At 40.4% G+C, this 20,628-nt stretch overlaps 1 protein-coding gene across 4 annotated transcripts in view; it reads right to left on the bottom strand.

The window, feature by feature from the left end:
• The window catches only part of Ddx50 (DExD-box helicase 50), a 32,180-nt gene extending 13,815 nt beyond the window's left edge, over positions 1-18,365 (bottom strand). For 2 of the 4 annotated variants that reach the window (XM_052164641.1, XM_052164643.1), the window contains exons 1-9: positions 18,184-18,265; positions 17,395-17,592; positions 14,185-14,472; positions 11,060-11,135; positions 10,532-10,710; positions 8,463-8,580; positions 8,164-8,349; positions 7,575-7,720; positions 2,865-3,014 (exon numbers count right to left, since the gene is read on the bottom strand). In XM_052164641.1, coding sequence (XP_052020601.1) covers positions 2,865-3,014; positions 7,575-7,720; positions 8,164-8,349; positions 8,463-8,580; positions 10,532-10,710; positions 11,060-11,135; positions 14,185-14,472; positions 17,395-17,520 — 1,269 coding nt within the window. In that variant the 5' untranslated portion in view covers positions 17,521-17,592; positions 18,184-18,265. Of the gene's footprint in view, positions 1-2,864; positions 3,015-7,574; positions 7,721-8,163; positions 8,350-8,462; positions 8,581-10,531; positions 10,711-11,059; positions 11,136-14,184; positions 14,473-14,800; positions 14,911-17,394; positions 17,593-18,183 lie in introns of all 4 variants that reach the window. The other 2 variants (XM_052164645.1, XM_052164642.1) reach the window with 2 other exon arrangements.
• Positions 18,366-20,628: the final 2,263 nt, after the last annotated feature.

Genomic DNA, 20,628 nt, shown 5'->3' with positions numbered 1-20,628 from the left:
TTACATATAATAAATAAATAAATCTTTTTTTTTAAAAAAAAAGAAGTTAGTTTTAGTTGGTATACAGAATGACTATTTGGGAGTTTAATTTGTGAGTGTATAAAAAAATACATCGGCAACATTTCTGTGTTGGTTGGTTGCTTGATTTTTTGTTTTCTCAAAAACATGAACATGGCCCTGGACAACTGCCCAAGTGTAAGGAGCACAGTGCCATGGACAAGGCCACAGTCAGGAGGATGAAGCCCTGGAGCCTCAGCACTGTGGTAGTACACAGCCTGGAGCCTCAGCACTGTGGTAGTACACAGCCTGGAGCCTCAGCACTGTGGTAGTACACAGCTCGAATGCAAACACTGGAGCCTAAGGCCAGCATGGTGCACACACCCCTACCTTATTTATCTGTTTTTCCAAAAATTTCTCTGTGTAGCCTTGCTGATCTGGAATTCACTTGGTAGACCAGGCTAGCTTCAAACTCAGAGATCTGTCTGCCTCTGGCCTCCAAGTATACCACCATGCCTGGCTTACTCACTCATACATCTAAGTGCCTGCATGTATGTGTGTACTCCATGTGCATGTCTGATGTCTCTAGAAGCCAGGGGCTCAGATTACCTGCCTCTGGAGTTACAGACAGTTGTGGCCACTATGAGTGCTGGGAGCAAAGCTCATGTCCTCTGCAGAATCAGCAAGTGACCTTACCATTAAACTATCTCCAGCCCCCACAAAATAAAATCCTTATCTGGCAGTAATTCTGGTGACAGAAAACTGAAGAGATGATGCTTACAAACCAAGCAGCTTAGTAGTTGCTAACAGTCAGTACTAGAGAACAGAGGAAAATGGTTATTTCTTATGTTCTAGAATCAGAAAAGACAGACTTGGTCCTGACAAAGCGGCAAATGTGAAATATCCTCATTTTGAAATTTCTTTTTATTAAAACAAAACTGTCCATTCTTGTTCAGAAGCTAAAATGCAGTAATTATTTCCATTTATGAATATGTTGGGTCTTGATTTATAAATTACTAATATAGAAAAAACTATACACTAATGAAAAGCCTGTTACATATGTTTTGGTCCATCAACAGCACTGGTTAAATACAACAAATTATTACCTTCCTGTAGTTGATTCTTTTCTCAGAAAAGTGTATCATATCATGTATATGTTGTCCAAAATGCTGGAGAAATTTTCCAGTCATTACTAAATTAGAAGTTACTTTTATGGGCTGGAGAGATGGCTCAGCAATTAAGAACACTGGCTGTTCTTCTGAAGGTCCTGAGTTCAAATCCCAGCAACCACATGGTGGCTCACAACCATAAAGAGATCTGACGCCCTCTTCTGGTGTGTCTGAAGACAGCTACAGTGTACTTACATATAATAAATAAATAAATCTTTTTTTAAAAAAAAAAAGAAGTTAGTTTTAGTTGGTATACAGAATGACTATTTGGGAGTTTGTGAGTGTATAAAAAAATACATCGGCAACATTTCTGTGTTGGTTGGTTGCTTGATTTTTTGTTTTCTCAATCATTTTTTTTTAATAATTATTCACTTGTTTTGTATATGAGGGAGTATACAGACCATGGCATCCTGTGGCGATCAGAATACAATTCAATGGCCCTTTTCTTTCTTTCTTTCTTTCTTTCTTTCTTTCTTTCTTTCTTTCTTTCTTTCTTTCTTTTTCTTTTCTTTTCTTTTCTTTTCTTTTTTTTTTTTTTCCTGAGACAGGGTTTTGTTTTGTAGTCCTGGCTGTCCTGGAACTCACTCTGTAGACCAGGCTGGCCTCGAACTCAGAAATCCACCTGCCTCTGCCTCCCAAGTGCTGGGATTACAGGCATGTGCCACCAATGCCTGGCCAATTTAATGGCCTTTAATTTAGAGATTTGGCATGTTAACCATACTCACCTTATAATTTACTTTTGTAACATAAGCTTAAAATATTCTTACCAACTAAAATTGGTTCTGTTCAATCAAATATTATTGATTCTTACCAACTAAAACTGTTCATATTTTCTAGATCATATTTTAAATGTCTTGTAAAAGGGATGACTCGCTGGGTAAGAGCATTTGCTGGTAAGCCTGAAGATTAAGTTCAAATCCCCAGAGCCAATGTGAAAAACCAGGTAAGACTAACTATGCTTATACCCATAATACCAGTGTTGGAGGAATATGGTGAGGACAGGTGACAGGGATCATTGAGGGAATGCTATTGAATGGCTTAGCAATTAAGAGACCTGCCTCAAGGAACTAAGGCAGAAAATGATAGAGCAGAATACTTGATGTCCTTCTCTGGGATCTGTGAGCCTGTAAAACACACACACACACACACACACACACACACACACACAGACACACACACAAAGAGCATCTTAAAATTTTGCTAATGAAAACTTATCAAATTCCCTCCTAACATCATATAAACTTCAAAAACATGTTATTGTTATTTTAAAGATTTATTTTATTTTTAATTATGTGTATGTACATGTCCATGTTTGGCCTTGTAAAAATGAGCAGTACAGGTGCCCAAAGAGAATTACCCCTGGAACTGGAGTTACTTATTTGGGTGATGGGAGCTGAACTTAGATCCTCTGTAAGAGTGGTATGTACTTTTAAGGGTGGAGGGATCTCTCCAGCCCCATACTATGACTATTTCTTGGGGCTGGCTCAGTGGTATACTACTTGCCCAGCATGCAGAGAGCCCTGGTTTGATTGTTAGCAGAAGGGAAACAAACAAACAAAACTATTATGAATCCATATATGAGAAAAAAGTTTGCTACAACGACTCTTTGAATTACTCTATTTGGCCTACAAAGAACAATGTGCATTTTTGCCTAGAGATATGTCTCTATTATCTAGGAAAAGCATAAAGAAAGCTTACCTGCTTTATGTGTGGATTCATGGCCATTTCAGTAACATTCTTCTTAGTCTCACAAAAGATAATAGCTCTCCCTTCAGATCCACTGTAGACCTGAAGGACATCTCCAATAACTGCTGGTCTCTGAGACCAATGGCACTGGATAGCCAAATGCTTCAAGAAAAGAAAAGGCAAAATATATATTTTATCAACAGTTTTATCTTTTAAAGAAATTGAGGATGCAAGCTCAGCTGGCAGAGTGTGTGCCTGGCAAAAATTTAGTCCTGAGTTAGTTCCCTGGCACTGCATTACCCAGGACAGGTGACACATACCTAGCCAATAATCTCAAGGCTAGTCTAGTCTAAGAGTAAAACCCAAACCCAAACAGAGAGAAGACCTAGGATGTAAATGAATGGAAGACTATTTCACCAATATGCACAAGCCCTTAGGCCAATCCCAAGTGGCTGGAAAAAATGGAAATGTGTATTATCTGAATGTACCTAAGAAAAAAAAGTCAGACACGAAGTATCATAATGTGTGTAATACAATTCTATGAACTACCCATAGCAGTTATATCCACAGAGAAAGTTTAGCTGTTGCTAGGGTAGACTAGGGAGGACAGCCTGAGGAATGGCTCACTAAATCCCAGAGCTGCCTGTTCGGATAAGGAAAACAGAGTTGTGGTTATGGACCCTAAATATAACACTAAATGCTACTGAGTTGTACATTAAGGCCAGGCCCTGGAGTCAATTTCAACACTAAAATCAAAAGATAAAATAACATGAAAGCCAAGATAGACATATATGTAATAAAAGAAGATAAGGGGGAATAATTCAAGTGGATGCAGAAAGATCAGTTCAAGGCAATCTTTAGCTATATATAAGTTCCAAGTCCCTGTCTCAAAACAAAATAGATAAATAAATAAAAGTATAGAGTGAGTATTAACAGGATCTACATGCTGGGTACATATACATGGTAGTGTTATACATATACATATTCACTGTAAAATTCTTTCAACCTGTCTGAATGCTTAAAATTTCACACAATAAAATGTAGGAAAAGGCCGGGCGGTGGTGGCGCACACCTGTATCCCAGCACTCTGGGAGGCAGAGGCAGGCAGATTTCAGAGTTCGAGGCCAGCCTGGTCTACAAAGTGAGTTCCACGACAGCCAGGGCTACACAGAGAAATCCTGTCTCCAAAAAACCAACCAAACAAACAAACAAAAAAGTAGGAAAAGGTTAAGCTGCATCCTCTTTTTATCATTCAGCTGATCTTTCATTTATGTAGTGTGTATGTTTGCATATGAGCACAAGTCACAGAGTATATGGAGAGAACAAGAGAGACAATTTGTAGAAGTCAGTTCTCTCTCTACCATGGAATCAAATCCAAGTCATCAGGTTGGCTGCAAGCACCGTTACCCACTGGATCAGCTCGCTGGTCCTACTATATGGATATATATAATTTTATTTATTTGTAAGATTTACCTATTTTTATTTTATATATGTGGATGTTTTGCCTGTTTGTATGTCTGTATAGCAAACACATACAGTAGAAAAGAACTCTGAGTTATCTCTCCAGATCTCTCACCCTGTTTTTTGTTAGAACTATTGTCTTACAAGTGACCCAGGATAGCCTGGAACTGGCTACTCAGATCTGCCTGCCTATGCTTCCCACTACCTGTCTCCCGTCAACAATAATCTAATTAAAGGCATACACCACCAAGCCAGGTTTAACGCAGATATTATATATATATGTACACATATACACATATATATACACACACACATATATTTATATGTATATGTATGTGTACATATACACACATACATATATATTCTTTAAAAAATGTGATATGGCAATATAGACTATCTACAAATTAAAAAAGGACAAAGACTAAGATCTGTTTGTAACAAAACCTTGTTCTTCTTCCTCTATCTAAAAAAAAAAAAAAAAAAGAAGAGGAAAAACAAAAGAAAAAAGAACAACCTAAATCAGACCAAACACCAATCTAACCAACTTGTGAAGTAACATGGCAGGGACACAGTTAAGACAAATCACAATTTTTTTGTTTTTTTTTGTTTGTTTGTTTTTGAAGAAAAAGTACAAAGTGGGGAGGGGAAAGCAGACATGAAAGCACAGCAGCAATTCAAAACCAAGGAGGAGGATGGCAAGACACGGGCCAGCCTGGGCTACACACCAAGACACTGACTTAAAAACAAACAGCTGGGCCCTAGGTACTGGTGGCACACACCTTTATTTGTTCTACAGGGTGACTTCCAGGACAGCCAGGGCTACACTGAGAAACCCCATCTTGAAAAACCAAACCAACAACAAACAGCTGGGTATGGTTGTGCACTAGTGAGGCAGAGGCAGGCAACCATATTCAAAGCCAGCCTGGTCTACAAAGGAGGCTCCAGACCAGACCAGTTACAGGTGAGATGATTTCTCAAAAATAAAACAGGGCTGGGGAGATATCTTGGTAGTTAAAAAAGCATTTTGTGCCAGGCGGTGGTGGCGCACGCCTGTAATCCTAGCACTCTGGGAGGCAGAGGCAGGTGGATTTCTGAGTTCGAGGCCAGCCTGGTCTACAGAGTAAATTCCACGACAGCCAGGGCTACGCAGAGAAACACGGTCTCGAAAAAAAAAACAAATCCAAAAAAGCATTTTGTTCTACCAAAAGACCCTTGGTTTAGTTCCCAGCACCCATATAACCATCTAACTCCAAATCTAGAAGATTTCATGCCACAGATGCAGGCAAAAATTTTACAAATAAAAGGTTAATCTCAGTGTTGTAAGCATGCCTGTAATCTCAAGACACAGGAGTTGAACTCAGGGTAGGGTAAGGGTGCTTATCTAGTGTGCATGAAGTCCTGGGATCAATCCCCAGTGCCATAGACACCTAGGGGAGCAGCACTGGCCTATAATCCCAACAACCTGGGTGATAAAGGCAGCTGGATCAGAAGTTAAAGGTCACCTTCTGCTAACAAATGAATCTGAAGCCAGCCTTAGATGCATGATAATGGAAAGATGGTTGGTAACACTTGAAATGCAGGAGTGATAAATATGGTGGGGATAAAAATAGTTAAAGCCTAGAAAATAGTGCTTATCTGTTATGTCATTCAATCTCTGAATGTTTGCAAATGTCTTAAATTGTTCTTCAATGGCACATTTTACATTCTTTTTTTTTGTTGTTGTTGTTGTTTTGGTTGTTGTTGTTGTTTTTTCAAGACAGGGTTTCTCTGTGTAGCCCTGGCTGTCCTGGAGCTCACTCTGTAGACCAGGCTGGCCTCGAACTCAGAAATCCGCCTCCCTCTGCCTCCCAGAGTGCTAGGATTACAGGCGTGCGCCACCACCGCCCGGCCACATTTTACATTCTTATTGTAAAACCACTAACATTACAAAATACACAAACCTGCTGACAATCTAGCACTGCAATGTCCCCTTTTCAAGAAATAATCATACTGGTATTCTTTTTTTGGTCTTACACTTTATATACCAAATAAATCCATTTAGCATTGCATATGTTTTTTGATATTTTGAGGTGCTAAGAATTATGTATTTTTTAAAAATAGTAGGTTTCTATATGTAGCATTCTATACTTTTCTGTTGTTTGTGGTGCTAGAACAGAAGCCATCTGACTTGGTTTTTATCATTTACATCAATTACTGTCCTGCACTCTGGGTTATCTACTGTTCTAGCCATCTGTTTTGCCTAGCAAATGGACAAAGTGATAAATATGCAGTATATACCTTATAGTCACAAATACTGCACATAGCACCTCTAATTCTTTCTTACTATAAGCATTCTCAATTTCCATCTCATGACATCACATCATCAACCTTTCCCTCAGGTTTCTTCTTCTGACATCTATGTTTAGAAAAGTCTTCTCTCGCAACTCTCTCAGGAAAGCCCACACCCATCCTCCACTATGTCCTACTTTCTTCTTGAGCATCTCTTTTCTTCTGCTACATTTTAGCTAACTATCTCAATACTACTTAAAGGTTTGTTTTAATTATACTTATCGTGAGCACATGTGTGCGTGTGTGTTTGCATACCAAATGTTTATGTGGCAGTCAGGACAATTTGCAGAAGTCAGTTCTGTCTTTTCATTATAAAGGTCTTGACTAAGGTCATCAGCTTTGGCCCTTTACCCACTGAGCCATCTCACAGGTCCCAGTAATAAAGACTTTTCCCATTAGTAAGAACTGCCTTCTGTTGCGTTCTTTTCTTCCTTCTCTCCAGTTTTGAATGTGTTGCTGCTTTTGAGACAACTCTTCAGACTGTCACACTGTAGTAACTCAGGCTAATTTCTACCTCACTGTGTAGCCTCTGCTGACTTCAACTTAATGGGATCCTCCTGCCCATGCACCATCATACCTGGCTGGCCTCTGCAGCAATAAACACTCCTGGCCTGTTTGCACAGCGGCTTTTACATTAGGCCTCCCTTGTTCACACATTCTTAACACTCTTATTTATTCTATCTGTTCCTCAGTTTCAAACTACTCATAACCCTTTTTTTCCCTCTGAGAGTTGGGAATTCAACTTACGGCCTCATAAATGCTAACCAAGTGCTCTACCATTAAGGCACAGTCTGCAGCACTTACATATGTATCTTACTGAAGGCAGGAAAAGAGGTAAGGCTTTGAAGAGGTACCTCAAACTTGGAATTTAGCTTCATCAAAAGTAAACACCAATTAAAGAGCTAAAATCTACATGCTGGCAAAGCTACTTACTTCCACAGTGGTTGCAGCTTTTTGAGTCATTTTTCCAACAAGGTCAACCTGTTCATATCTGGATTTCATGTATTTTTTTGCAACTTTGTATACCCACTGTGGGCAAGTTGCAGAAAAAAGTAAGGTCTGAGGATTGTCTTCTGAATCTTAAACAAACAAAAAGAATTCAAATGTTTTCTTAATGTCCCATGATGTAGCCAGCTTTTAAAAATCACCCCAAGCTTCAAAACAAAACAAAAAAATGAAAAAATTATAAACTTGGGGCAAATTTTTAACATACAAACATCAATGCAACTATTAAACTTTCAAATGAAACAAAAATGAAACTGAACTAGGAAGAAAAGTAAGAATTTAAGAAAGAACAGTAACCCAAGAAATGGATAAAATGAGTTAATAAGTCTACATGGAAGATTACAGAATAATCAAGAGAAGATTCAGAATATACTTTGTACTTTCTTTTTTAAAGAAAGGACACCAAATAACTTTAATTTTGTTAGAATACCAGAAGACAAGGTAATAAAAATTATGAAATGAATCTCAAGCTTTTATAAAAAAAACTGCTAATATATTCATTTCAACTAGGACATACCAGTTTTGTAGGATTCATGAATAATATCTTCGACTTGTTCAGCAAAACCTAAATCTAACATTTGATCTACTTCATCAAGGACAACATGGCGTAGCTTTGAAAGGTCCAAACGGCCGCTTTGCAGATGGTCTTTGATACGCCCTGGGGTCCCAACAAGGATGTCAATACCATTCCGAATTTGATTAACTGTAAGGAAAGAAACACCAGGAATATGTTAAAAGCAAATGTATGCTTTTATATCATTTCTTTAGATGTAAATCAGTCAATCCAACTTTGGACTATTGTATATATTTACTCACTCTGGCTTTGATAAGATGTTCCACCATAAAAACACGCCACACTGAGTTTTCTAGTTATATCTTTGAAATCTTTGGCTACTTGATTTGCCAATTCCCTTGTTGGAGCCAAAACGAGTACCTGAGCAAGAAGTTTAAAAAAGAAAAATACACCTTTTCTATCGCCTGATGTAAACTCCACCTGAAAGGACACTTGTGTAACGATGCATTTAGAATAAGAGTCTCAGCATTAACTTCATAAGCACTTAACGACAATACAATCATCTAGCATGCATAAGCTGAGTTTCATCCCTAGCCCTAGGGTGTGGGGGCAGAGAAAACAAATATAACAAGAACAGCTTTTATTTATTATAACATTTTATCAGACTTCAAGTCACTTTCCTGGGTTCGTGATAGTTAAGTTGGCAAAGTGTTTGCACTACAGCTAATGAACCCGTACAGTCCTAGCACTTGGAAGTGAAGGTAAAAGGATTGTCTTCAATTATATAATGATCTCAAGGCCTGCCTGAGCTACAGGAGACCCTATCTCAAAAATCAAACAAACTATAAAAGAGCACTTAATGAGGTTCCCAAGCCTCTTAAGATAATTTCCTTATCTCTCTATTCCCCACTTCATATTTATATTACTCCCCTAAAATAGTTATATATTTATAGACAGACAGATAGTGTACATTATCTGCTGACTGTCTAGCTCATCTACTCAAATGTAAAGTCAATGAATACATAAGTTTCTGAAAGGTGAGTAACTGTATTCTCTGGTGACGTTAAGAAGTAGCTGGGACAGAACAAATACTCAAAACACATTGTCGAGATAAAGATAGTTCATACACTGAGTGCTTGTGCTCTTATATTAAGTAGTAAATTTGATCAGTGGATTAGTGAATTTTGTAATGAAAAACAGATAAGGTGGCATTAGTATCCCAATTTCATCACAGACATGGAACTTGAGTCACCATGAGGTTGTAAGCCTTGCCCAAGAACCGATAGCTAGAATTGATGGAGCCATGATCTCAGAAGCAGCTTCTAACAGACTAAGGCAGATGCAACTATTTCCTATCTGCATTACTTGCAATTGTGTAAAGATTACTACTGCATTACCTGCAAATTTCAACAAAGAAAAAACGATTTATCCTATAAACCAATACAGCCCACATGATATGAGACAGTTGGTGCTAAGCCATTTTGATGTCACTCCATTCATATCCATGTGAACCTGGATTTTATAGTGTAACATTAGGAATATTTAAAAGCACAAACATACCTGTTCAAATCATTATGATGACTTTTCTTCTTCACTGTTACAAACCTTAAAGTGCACACAGGTTCTATAAATGTCAGATTTTAGACTAGAATTTTACTAGTTCCCTCTGTTGATTTTTACTATTTATAAGTTAAGACATATTTCTAGTACCCAATAACAGCATATCACTGATATAATATTCTTCATAAAAAAGTTGACCTGTGAAATACTACTGAACATATACTAAACCGCAAGGGGAATACCTCATTATAAAATTCATTATTTAAAAGGAAAGGTCAGGGATGAAGAGAAAAGTCATTAAATACACTAAATATAAATACATCTATAATGTAAACTGGCTTTATAGTACAAGAACTCACTCTGTAGACCAGGCGGCCTCGAACTCAGAAATTCGCCTGCCTCTGCCTCCCAAGTACTGGGATTAAAGGCGTGTGCCATCACCGCCTGGCAGAAGACATCTAAACATCCAGAGATATTAAATTTGTACTCATTAACTTATCTTCCTTAGCTTTGCTTAAAATTTTTCTATCTGAAAAACAATCTCTTACTTTAGGAATCAAAATTTAACTTTATAAAAAAGGAACACTGACTCCGCAGAGGAGGGATAGACCTGACTTTGAGCCTAGTGTAATTCTTTCAGAGTCTGGGTTACAGCTAAGTGGGAGAGCATGAGCTTAGCATGCACAAGGCCCTGGGTTTGATCCCAGCACCAAGAAAATACAAAAAACAAAACAAAAAACAAACCCAAAAGACTATTGTTCCTCTCTTTTTCATTAATGTTAAGAGTTTTTACTCCCTTAATAACTGTTACCTTTGGTGAGCGGCTTTTTTTAATTGTTTCTTGATTTCTTTGGAGCCTTTCAATCAAGGGTATGGCAAAAGAGAATGTCTTTCCTGTTCCTGTCCGGGCTTGAGCAATTAAATCTTTTCCTTCATATACAGGACCAAAGGTTTTAACTTGAATAGGAAAGAGATATGTTACCCCTCGACCTGTAAAATGAGATTTCATTAAAATTTGTGACTAGCATTAGGAAAAAATAAATTCATTTGACAATGACAATCCTTATTCCTCCAGGACTGCCTAAGGCCACATTACTTAGTAACATTTACAGTTATTCCTACCCCAAACAGGAATTACAATGAAATTGGTCTAATTTGACAAACACATGAAGCTCTTGTTTCAGCTAAAACAAGTCAGAATAAAGAAAAGAATGATGTAGAAATAACTGCAATTAAAAAGAGGGTGATATTTATCTTTATATTCTCCTTTTTGTCAGAAAAGACACCAAAGTTGTAGAAAATCAGCAGCAGATTTTCCATGCCATGAAAGTTACAGTACCTTTCAGAAGCTTTATGGTCTCCTCAGAGATGGAGAAATTAGAGAAGGCCCCTTCCTTTTGTTCACGTGTTAGAGTCTGTCAAAATGAAACCAAAATTCTAAATAATATGTTTACATTACCTTTTTATCATTTTGAGGGGCAGAGAGGAGGCTTCTCAGTGTCTCACATAGCCTACTCTCGAACATGCTATGTAGCAAAGGACGGTCCTTAATTCCGATTGCCTCCACCTCTGGAGTACTGTGATCACAACTGGACATAACTAAATATTTCTATAAGTAGCAAACTTTATGATTTTTTTATGTACACAGGCAGGCGCGCGCGCGTAAACACACACACACACACACACACACACACACACACACACACACACACACACACACACACCTGCATCTTGCTATGCAGACCTAGCTGTTCTGAAATTTGCCAGGATGGCTTCAAACTCTAGAGATCACTTGCTTCTGCTTCTTACGTGTTAAAATTAAAGACACACACCACCATTCCCAGTCCCATAAAATATATTCAAAATAGGAAGTCATCCTTTAGTGTCTTTGTGGCCACAAAGAGTATCAGGTCGCCCAGACTCACAGAATCTGAGTAATAGGCACATGTACTCTTAACTACAAAGCTACTTTTCTACTCTCCCAAACTCACCCAAACCCCAAGATAAGATTTCACTGTGTAGTCTTGGCTGTCCTGGAACTCACTCTGAAGACCAGGCAGACCTCAAACTCAGATTCACCTGCCTCTGCCTCCTGGGTGCTGGGATTATGTCACCACACCTGGCTAGACCTGCCCCCGACTTTTTTTCTCCTTTTTTAATTTTTTGACGGAATGATAGTTGTTTCTATAATCTTATTCAGATGATTCTACAGAACCAGGTAAAGCTATTTCTACATCGATGCATATCATAGTACTACTGGTCTATGTATGTATGTACATACGTACACAGATACATATATGTACAATTTTAATTTTGTTTTGTTTTTGTTCTTTGGGACAGGATCTCTCTACCTACCCCTGGCTGGTGTGGAACTCACTTGAGGACCAGGCTAGCTTCAAACTCAGAGATCCATCTGCCTCTGCCTCTGCCTCTTCCTCTCCAGTGCTGAGACTAAAGGCATATGCATACCTGGCTATAATTTGAATTTTAGCTATTCCCCATTTGTATAGAGGTAATGGACTAAGCTAATTTAAATACATAAGTTCCTAAAATAAAACTGTCCTCAAGTTTCAATTTGAAAATACCACCACCACCACCACAACAAAATACCATCTACATGATTGTGACTATAGAAACTAAGAAAGTATGCTCTAAGTAATAAAACTGGGACCCAGGACCCTCTTCTGGACTCATCAGGCACAAGGCATCCATAGGGTACACATACATACAGGTAGGCAAGACACTCACACATAAAAATTTTTAAAAATAAATCTTCTCAGCACTTGGGAAGCAGAGGCAGGTAGATCTCAGTGAGTCTGAGGCTAATCTGGTCTGCAAGATGAGTGCCAGGACTGTGCAACTAAGAAACCCTGTCCCTAAAAATAAAAATTTTTAAATTTTAAAAAAGGTCTTTTAAAAATTGGAAAAAATATAATAATTAAAATGTTTTATAATTGCTTAGCAAAAGATAATTATCTTTCTAAAATTTTTTTTGTTTGTTTTTTGGATTTGTTTTTTTTTCAAGACAGGGTTTCTCTGTGTAGCCCTGGCTGTCCTGGAACTCACTCTGTAGACCAGGCTGGCCTTGAACTCAGAAATCCGCCTGCCTCTGCCTCTGTCTCCCAGAGTGCTGGGGATTACAGGCATGTGCCACCACCGCCCGACTTCTAACATTCTTATACTCTCAAAATAGCTGTATTCTACTACATAGATAGCATATTTAATTAACTGCTCATTATTAGACTTTAGACTATTTAAACTTTTTTGTAACGATCAATATTATACTTAATTTATATAGCTTTGTATACAGCATAATCATACCCTTAGCATAAATTACTAAAAGCAAAATTCCTGAAATCCAATATAATCAGAACAAAATAACCAAGGCTTGAAATACAGCTCGGCATTTAAGAACAAATTCTGCTCTGGCAGAAGACCTGAGTTTAATACCCATGTCAAGTGGCTCACCAATACCTGTAAGTACAGGTATTGCTCTGAAGGATCCAAAACCTTCTTCTGGCTTCCCTGGACACCCACACCCATGTGGCATGCATGCTCGCTTACGCATGCACGCACGGTCTCTCTCTCTCTTGCTCTCTCTCTCTCTCTCTCTCTCTCTCTCTCTCTCTCTCTCTCTCTCTCTCTCACACACACACACACACACACACACACTAATAACCAGCAATTTAGTCGATTATAATACATTGCCTTAGAGAAATTTCAAGAAACCTAGGAGCAATCTATACATTCTACTAGCAAAACAGATAATAAACCTTTAAAAAAAAAAAAAAAAAGAGGGTTAAGACTCAGCCGGGCAGTGGTGACACATGCCTTTAATCCCAGCACTTGGGAGACAGAGGCAGAGGCAGGAGGATTTCTGAATTTGAGGCCATCCTGGTCTACAGAGTGAGTTCCAGGACAACCAGGGCTACATAGAGAAACCCTGTCTCGAAAAACCAAAAAAAAAAAAAAAAAAAAAGAGGGTAAAGACTCTAAAGTCACCCTCAGCTACCTAGGAAGTCTGAGATTAGCCTGAGTTACTATGAGACCCCCATCTCAAAAAATGAGTAACCACAACTAAAGCAGGTCTTGGAGTAGAGTCTACTATACTTCCAAAAATGTAATATCCAGAGAAATTCTATCCCAAGAAAGATAAAGAGGTGGGGTTGTAGCTAGCTGCTGCCAAGCCTAACAACATGCGTTTGATCCCTGGGACCTAGACAGCAGAAGGAAAAGTGACTCCTCAAGTTATACTCTGACCTCTACACCAAAGAAATGTTTATTTAAAAAAAAAGGACAGCATGGTTGAAAGAAACAAGAGCCAAAGAGGAAAGGCTGCAGTTTCAGCCACACTGGTTCTATGGTTCAAATAGCAACACTAGCCACTAAGCAGAGAACAGTACATGATCAGTTCTATGAACCCCACAGGTCAGGCCCTCATGCGACCAGGTCTGCTTTATCTACCTCCTCGGCTTTATCACTGGACTTGTGAGAGTTTTCTGAGGACGACACTCGCTTTGACCTTTTCTCATACTCATCCACATCCCCATTTGGCAGGTCTTTTCTTCTTGACTTATGAGATGGGGAGAAGTCATCTGAAAATCTAAGTCCTTCTTTGGCGTCTCCATTTAGCTTCTCTCTCATTTTAGCCTTTTTGGGCTTGGGAGCATCCACGGCATCTGTAACACCATTTTCTCTTGTTTCTGTTCTCTCCTCTGATTCAGAACGGTGCCTTGACTTCCTTCGATCACTCTGTGGACAAAGAGAACCAGTGACAGCTCTCCTTCTAAGATCCCAAAGAAGCTCAAGTACAACTCCCCAACCAGCTAAGCTCAGCCTACAATTACACTCAACACTCTACCTGCAAGAAATCCATGCTGGTTAGTAATGCCGGAGTCTGCATCTTACCTGCTTCTACGTTTCAAGATTCAGTCTCTAGAACATTTCTAATCCCATTCTATGATTTTTAGGACAGTTAAATAGTTCTTCAGGAAAAGAACAAAGCCTCAAAATTATAAATTAAAATACAAATTAAAACTTCTAACATCTCCAAAGGGAAAAAAATGTATTGAGTACCTACCCATTATTGTGTAATGTTTTCGTCTTATCTTGTTTTAATCTTCATAACAACCCTATCAGGGAAGTACAGGTCCATAATCCCTTATCCGAAATTCCGAAATCCATAAAGCTCTGAAAACCGAAAGTGTTTTTGTAACTTATATGGAGATAGAACCTTATCTGATCTGAATTCACTTGATGGCAAAATTTAAGTACAATGAATGTAAAGCATCTTACTGTCTTATCCCATTTAGTATGACTATCCATATTTCACATTAAGGCTGCAGGTCCCCAACCCTTCTAATGATTTCCAGCTTTTGAGAATTTTAAAACCATCTAGCTGCAATGATTTTGGATAAGGGATGGTGAACCTGTAATCTCTGCCACTTTAAGATGAAGAGAGAGCTGGTTTAAAGGCTATCTGCAGGGGAAGGGAAGGAATGGAATGCAGCCTGTCTGACCTCAAGTGCAGAGTGGCCTGCAACCCCTGACCTGCCTCCTCCACCTCCAGTGCATGGAGTACGAGCATGTACTAGTTAGTAGATATAGCTCTCCTTGACAACCACTGATAGTTAAAGAAAAGCAACTGTCATTTATACAAACCAATTGTTACACTTCCAAGAAGGACTATAACACTGAAAATTAAGACTATGTTTAACAGAACAACAACAAAAAGCCAAACACCAAAGCACTATTCTGTAACTTCAATTTTAAAATGCAAAACTGAGACTGTAAAGATGGCTCAGTGGTTAAGAGCACTGGCTCCTCTTCCAAAGTACTCAGGTTCAAACCCAGCACCCACATGGTAGCTCCAGGGGATATGACAGCTTCCTGTGGGCTCAGAGGACAGGCCTACACATGGTACACAGACATATCCATAGGCATAATGCCCATACACACTAAAGCACTTTTTTTATAGTTTTTAAAATACCAAACTGAAGGCAAGTTCTTTTTTTTTTTTTTTTAATTAACCACAAAAATGATTTGAAAACTTGGTCCTTTAGAATCACTTGGTCAAATAAATAAGGCATTTGACTCAGTGCTATCTAGTAAATCAGATGGCAGTACTTCATTTCACTAAAAACTGCAAGCATCAAACTTTCACAATGCTGATATAATTTTTGAAGTGCTTTAGCAGAAATTTTTCATTCATAAATAGTTGAAAATTACTGAGTAAAATGAGTAAAAAACTGAGTAAAAATGCTTTTTAAAATATTCTACATCATTTGATCTTTACTTAACTGCACTAGCCCACAGCTCCCTAAAGTAGTAAGTCCTATAGAAAAACAAAATTATAGTCAGCCATGATGTTTGGATTGCTTCAGGGCCCTGCACTTTAAGAAGCTAGAGCAAGCAAGTCAATGTGACTCCTCTATGTCCAAACCCTGCAACATCCTAAAATGCTAAGCACTACTATCAATGCCTCCTGGAGCTCAAGCCCGACAGTCTCCTGTTTTCTCTTACCTCTCCACCTTCTTTAGTGTTTCCTTCTCCTCACCCTTTCCTCGGAAACTCCAGTATGTGTCAACACACACTTCCAGACTCTTTTTGTTACTTTTATTCCTTTTCTAAGAACACAAATTCCCTATCTCAGCATATACAAACTAGGATTATTTTCATTTCAATGCCAGCCTTAGCCTAATATTCTATTTCTGCTATTTGGTATTCCATTTCATTCTCAAATGTCGATTTCACTTTCATGAAGGGCAATCAACAAGTATAATATTTCTGGAGAATTTACAGTGCAAAAGCTACCAATATATAAGAACATAGTGAAATGTAAGTGTACACACACAAAGACATGACTACTTTCTTCAAGAATCTTTAGAAACTACTTCAGGATATATATAAATAAAAGCTAACTTTACAAGGAGCACATAAAAATACCAACCACAAGGATAACAGTGGAATAAGCCCTCGAAGGCAAATTAGATTACTGAACAGGTATGGTTAGGGAAAGAAAAAAAAAAAAAACATTACCTAGACCTTGTCAGCAGCAGGATTTAGGTGTGAAAGGAAAGCTGAGTTTCTCAAGACGAACTAAAATTAAAATAACTGCTTGAGATTACATTTATAGTCTAGCCTAGGAGCCTACAGTAGTAAAATTCAAAGGCTTGAATTCAAAGGGGCAAAGAGCTTCAGCTTGGGAAGATGAAAGGTTCTAGAGATCACGGTGGTCATGACAGCACAATTCTGTTCTACTTAATGACATCAAGTTATACGCTTAAAAATGGTAAAAATAAATAAATAAGCCTTGGGCTATAGTCGAGTTTAAACCTCAGCACTGAGAAATAGAACTCTCAAAATATAAATTCCGGATTTAGTACATTCTACAAAAACAGAAAAAGGATGCATTGGGAATAGAGCTCAATGCTGGGCACTTGTCAGGCACAGCAGTGGCCCCACTTCAATCCCCGCTGGGAAGGTGGCATAAAAGAAGGGAAGATGGGCGGCTAGAATTTAAAATTGACCTTGTTGTTAAGTCCTAGAGGTGCTCCCTCATCTCTAGCACTCTACAGAATAAGTATTTTATCAAATGTCATCTTTCCCAGTCATTTTCATCGTCCTCAGCTTTCTTTCTTTCTCCAGGTCAAATGTCTCCAGTAAAAATTTTACCTGTGCGTTTTTTCTTAGCACCTTAAGATCCTCTATTTTTCGGGTTTTTTTGTTTTTTGTCTCGGATGGAGGTGGGGGTAGAGCCTCTAAAAATTCCACTACAGGCTCCTGGTGGGCAGGGACCATTTTGCATACTTAATTAGTTTTAGCTCCTTGGTACTCATCAAAGAGTCTGGCACAATTAGCCTCAATAAATACCTGTGGATCGAAAACACTGACAGTAAGAGCTATTCGTAATACAACCCCCACGGACTCCATCACAGCCAAACCCTGGTAAGCCTGGCTTTGATGACACTATTCCTTAAACCTCTATTACCCAATCATGGAGGATCGTAACCCCCTAGGATAGCCTTTTCCCAGGTCTGCTGCAGACATGACACCGCGACAGAGAAGCAACACACTGGCAAAGCCATCATCTTTCTCTCAACTCTTCGAAGGCCCCGGAAAACCCAATGCAGGCACTCGCCGCCGAAGACAGGGAAAACGAGCGGATTCCACGGCGATGGGCGCTCAAGTCTGCCCATCTCTTGGGAGAGATCCGGGCGCAAAGGCCGACGTCGGGCTCAAGTGCCACGGAAGCCGGGCCGAAGCCTAGGTCCGTTCTCCTCCAGGCTCGGGAGTGCGGCGATGGGGATGGTCCCTGGGACCTCGGAGGGCCGAGCACGGCGAGGGGAAGCTGTCCCTCGGAAGCTCGCGCCCGGTCCTGACAGCTCGTCCCCTTCGGAGACCGCTCCCCTCCCCGCCCAGGCCAGCGCAGCCCGAAGGAGGCGCGGCCCAGCCGCAGCGCACCTTTTGCCGCTCCTTCCTCTGGCTCTCGGACTCTTCCAAAGGGGCCTCGAGCTCCATGATGTCTCCCCAGAGGAGTTTCCCGGGCATTACTGGCCACCGCCACCTCCCGCCGGGTGCGGTGGCCACGACCACCTACGGCCACCGAGAACGTGAAAGGAAGCGGGGGCTGGGCGGCCGCCGGCCAGGACCGTGCGTCACTTCCGGGCCACGCACCTCGCGGCGGGAGCAAAGCAGCCCGAATTCTCCGGGAGGAAACTCTCCCAGAAAGTCGCAGCCTCCTTTCAGCCAATGAAAACCTGGCTGTCCCCGATGGGCCCGCCCATACTCCGAAGTGACAGGCTTCTCCAGAGCACGGGCCAATCTCCAGGAAGGACGCTCGCGCCCCCGGCGCTGCACGAAGAATTCCAAGCGTCCCCCTCCCCCCACTCGGAACACCTCCCTTCCCAGCATGCCCCGCAGCGCCCGAGCAGCCCCCTCACAGGCGGTGGGGGAGAGGGGCTGACGCCCGACGCAGCGGCTCGTGGGCAAGCACGAGCTGAGGCCGGCGGGAGCGCCACGCGCCGTCCAGCCATTCGCCGCCGGAAACTGCAGCCCTTCGCCCCGCCCCCCGCAGTGGGTGGAGCGTTATCTTGTAACGGCTTCCCGCCGGTCTGGTACCCTGGCAGTCACGTTGAGGCTTCCTGGGGTCTGCGGAGTCAGCGTCGGTCTGAAGCTAGAGGGTCCGCCTGGGGGGGGTGTTAGCTCCTTAAGCAGGCGTTAAGTTATGGCTTCATTTTAGTTCTCACGTATCCGAGAAGAAAACAAAGCCCACCCGAGAAGGGGATTTATCTGTCCAAAGTCCGTAGCGCATGCAAGACTTGAAAACTGATCAGAATCCGCGATGGGCGCAGAATACCTCTCAGAGCTGTAATTTCTCAGGGTTGCAAGGCGATCACTCGCTCTTATGAAACAGAATAGGGAAAATCCAAAGGAACCCGAGATAAGGAAAGCAAGTCCAATGCGTCTGGCAGATTACCTGCTTGTAATAAGTACATTTAATCTTAAGGTTCAGGATTAACCGCCTCTGAATTACAAACTTATACAAAAGAAATCAGTGTCAGCGGCGAATTGACTTCTTGGTCTTCGTGTATATTCACAAAGACTGGGTTCGATTCCCCTGTACCTCACAGACCAGACAAGCCTGCTACCAATTGAACAATCCGAGCCCTCAAACCTTGGTTATCATGCTCTCTTCATTCATTCGATCAGCTATTTCATTCCTGAGGGAAGATGACACCAAACCGAGATGTAGGTGCAGGGGCATTCTTGCAAACTACTCAATGTCTAGTGCAGCAGCCTTGTAGTCTGAGCCTCGAAGACAGCCCTTACAAAATTACGGCTAGACGTCCTGAGTTCTAGGATTAGACTTGAATAACCGGAATCACAATATTAAGTTTGTGATCGCTTCCGGACTTCTGTGCAAATAAGGACATCATTTGATTTGACATCAATGATTTGTGTGAGTCCCAGGACAGCCTGGGCTACACAGAGAAACCCTGTCTCGAAAAATACCAAAAAACAAAAACAAACAAACAAACAAAAAATCAATGACTTTGAGTGTAGCTTTTATGGATTCAGTTCTTTAACACCAGATTGGATGAATAGTTAATGGGTCTCTACATCTAAATCTTTACAAATCTAAATCTCAATAGCGTCTCTAAATCCCGTTTTGTCCTGGCTACACCCAATTCTGCATCGATACACTCTGCCCCTACAACGGAATATGCTATGCATAGAAACAGTTGATGGCTGAAGAATACCACACACTTGGGTATAAAGCAAACAGATGCTATCTTGTGGTTGAAGGTCACACAAATGAAGGAAAATGCTACCTCCTTAGGATCCTATTTTTGGCATTTTTTCCTCATGCCAAACCTCACAGCAAACCTGAAAAGGAAAGACTAGATTCTATTATTCGAGTGACTGCTTTCCAAATGACCTCCGGTGTCAGCAAATGTGGCCTTTCTAAGTCCCAATGGCTTGCACGAATTTTCTGACCTAGCCAGGTGGAGGAGAGTGGAGACTTAGACATGATGAGTAACTTGCCCAAAGGAGTGAAGGACTCATCACCATCAGCTTAACTGATTAGGAAACATGGGAACAGGAACTATAATTTTAATTTAAAACTCAAAAGATTTATGTCTGATTGTGAGATTTGGAACCAAGGGGAATGAAAATGTATCGTTTATTTTTCTCATTGCTGGGACAAAATTCCTGAAAAGGGACTTAAGCGTTATATTTTGGGTCTTTTTGGCTCATAGCTGGAGGCTAGAGTCCATCAGGACAGGCAAGTCGTGGCAATAGGCTTATGAGTCAGCTGGTCACACTTCATCCACTAGAAACAGATGAATAATGATACTCACCTAGCCTCTCTCATTTAGTCTGGCAGTTAGGGTGTCTTCCCAC

Source organism: Apodemus sylvaticus, chromosome 19 (genome assembly GCF_947179515.1).
Source record: "Apodemus sylvaticus chromosome 19, mApoSyl1.1, whole genome shotgun sequence".
Taxonomy (NCBI): domain Eukaryota; kingdom Metazoa; phylum Chordata; class Mammalia; order Rodentia; family Muridae; genus Apodemus; species Apodemus sylvaticus.
This window is presented reverse-complemented; position numbering and strand designations above follow the sequence as displayed.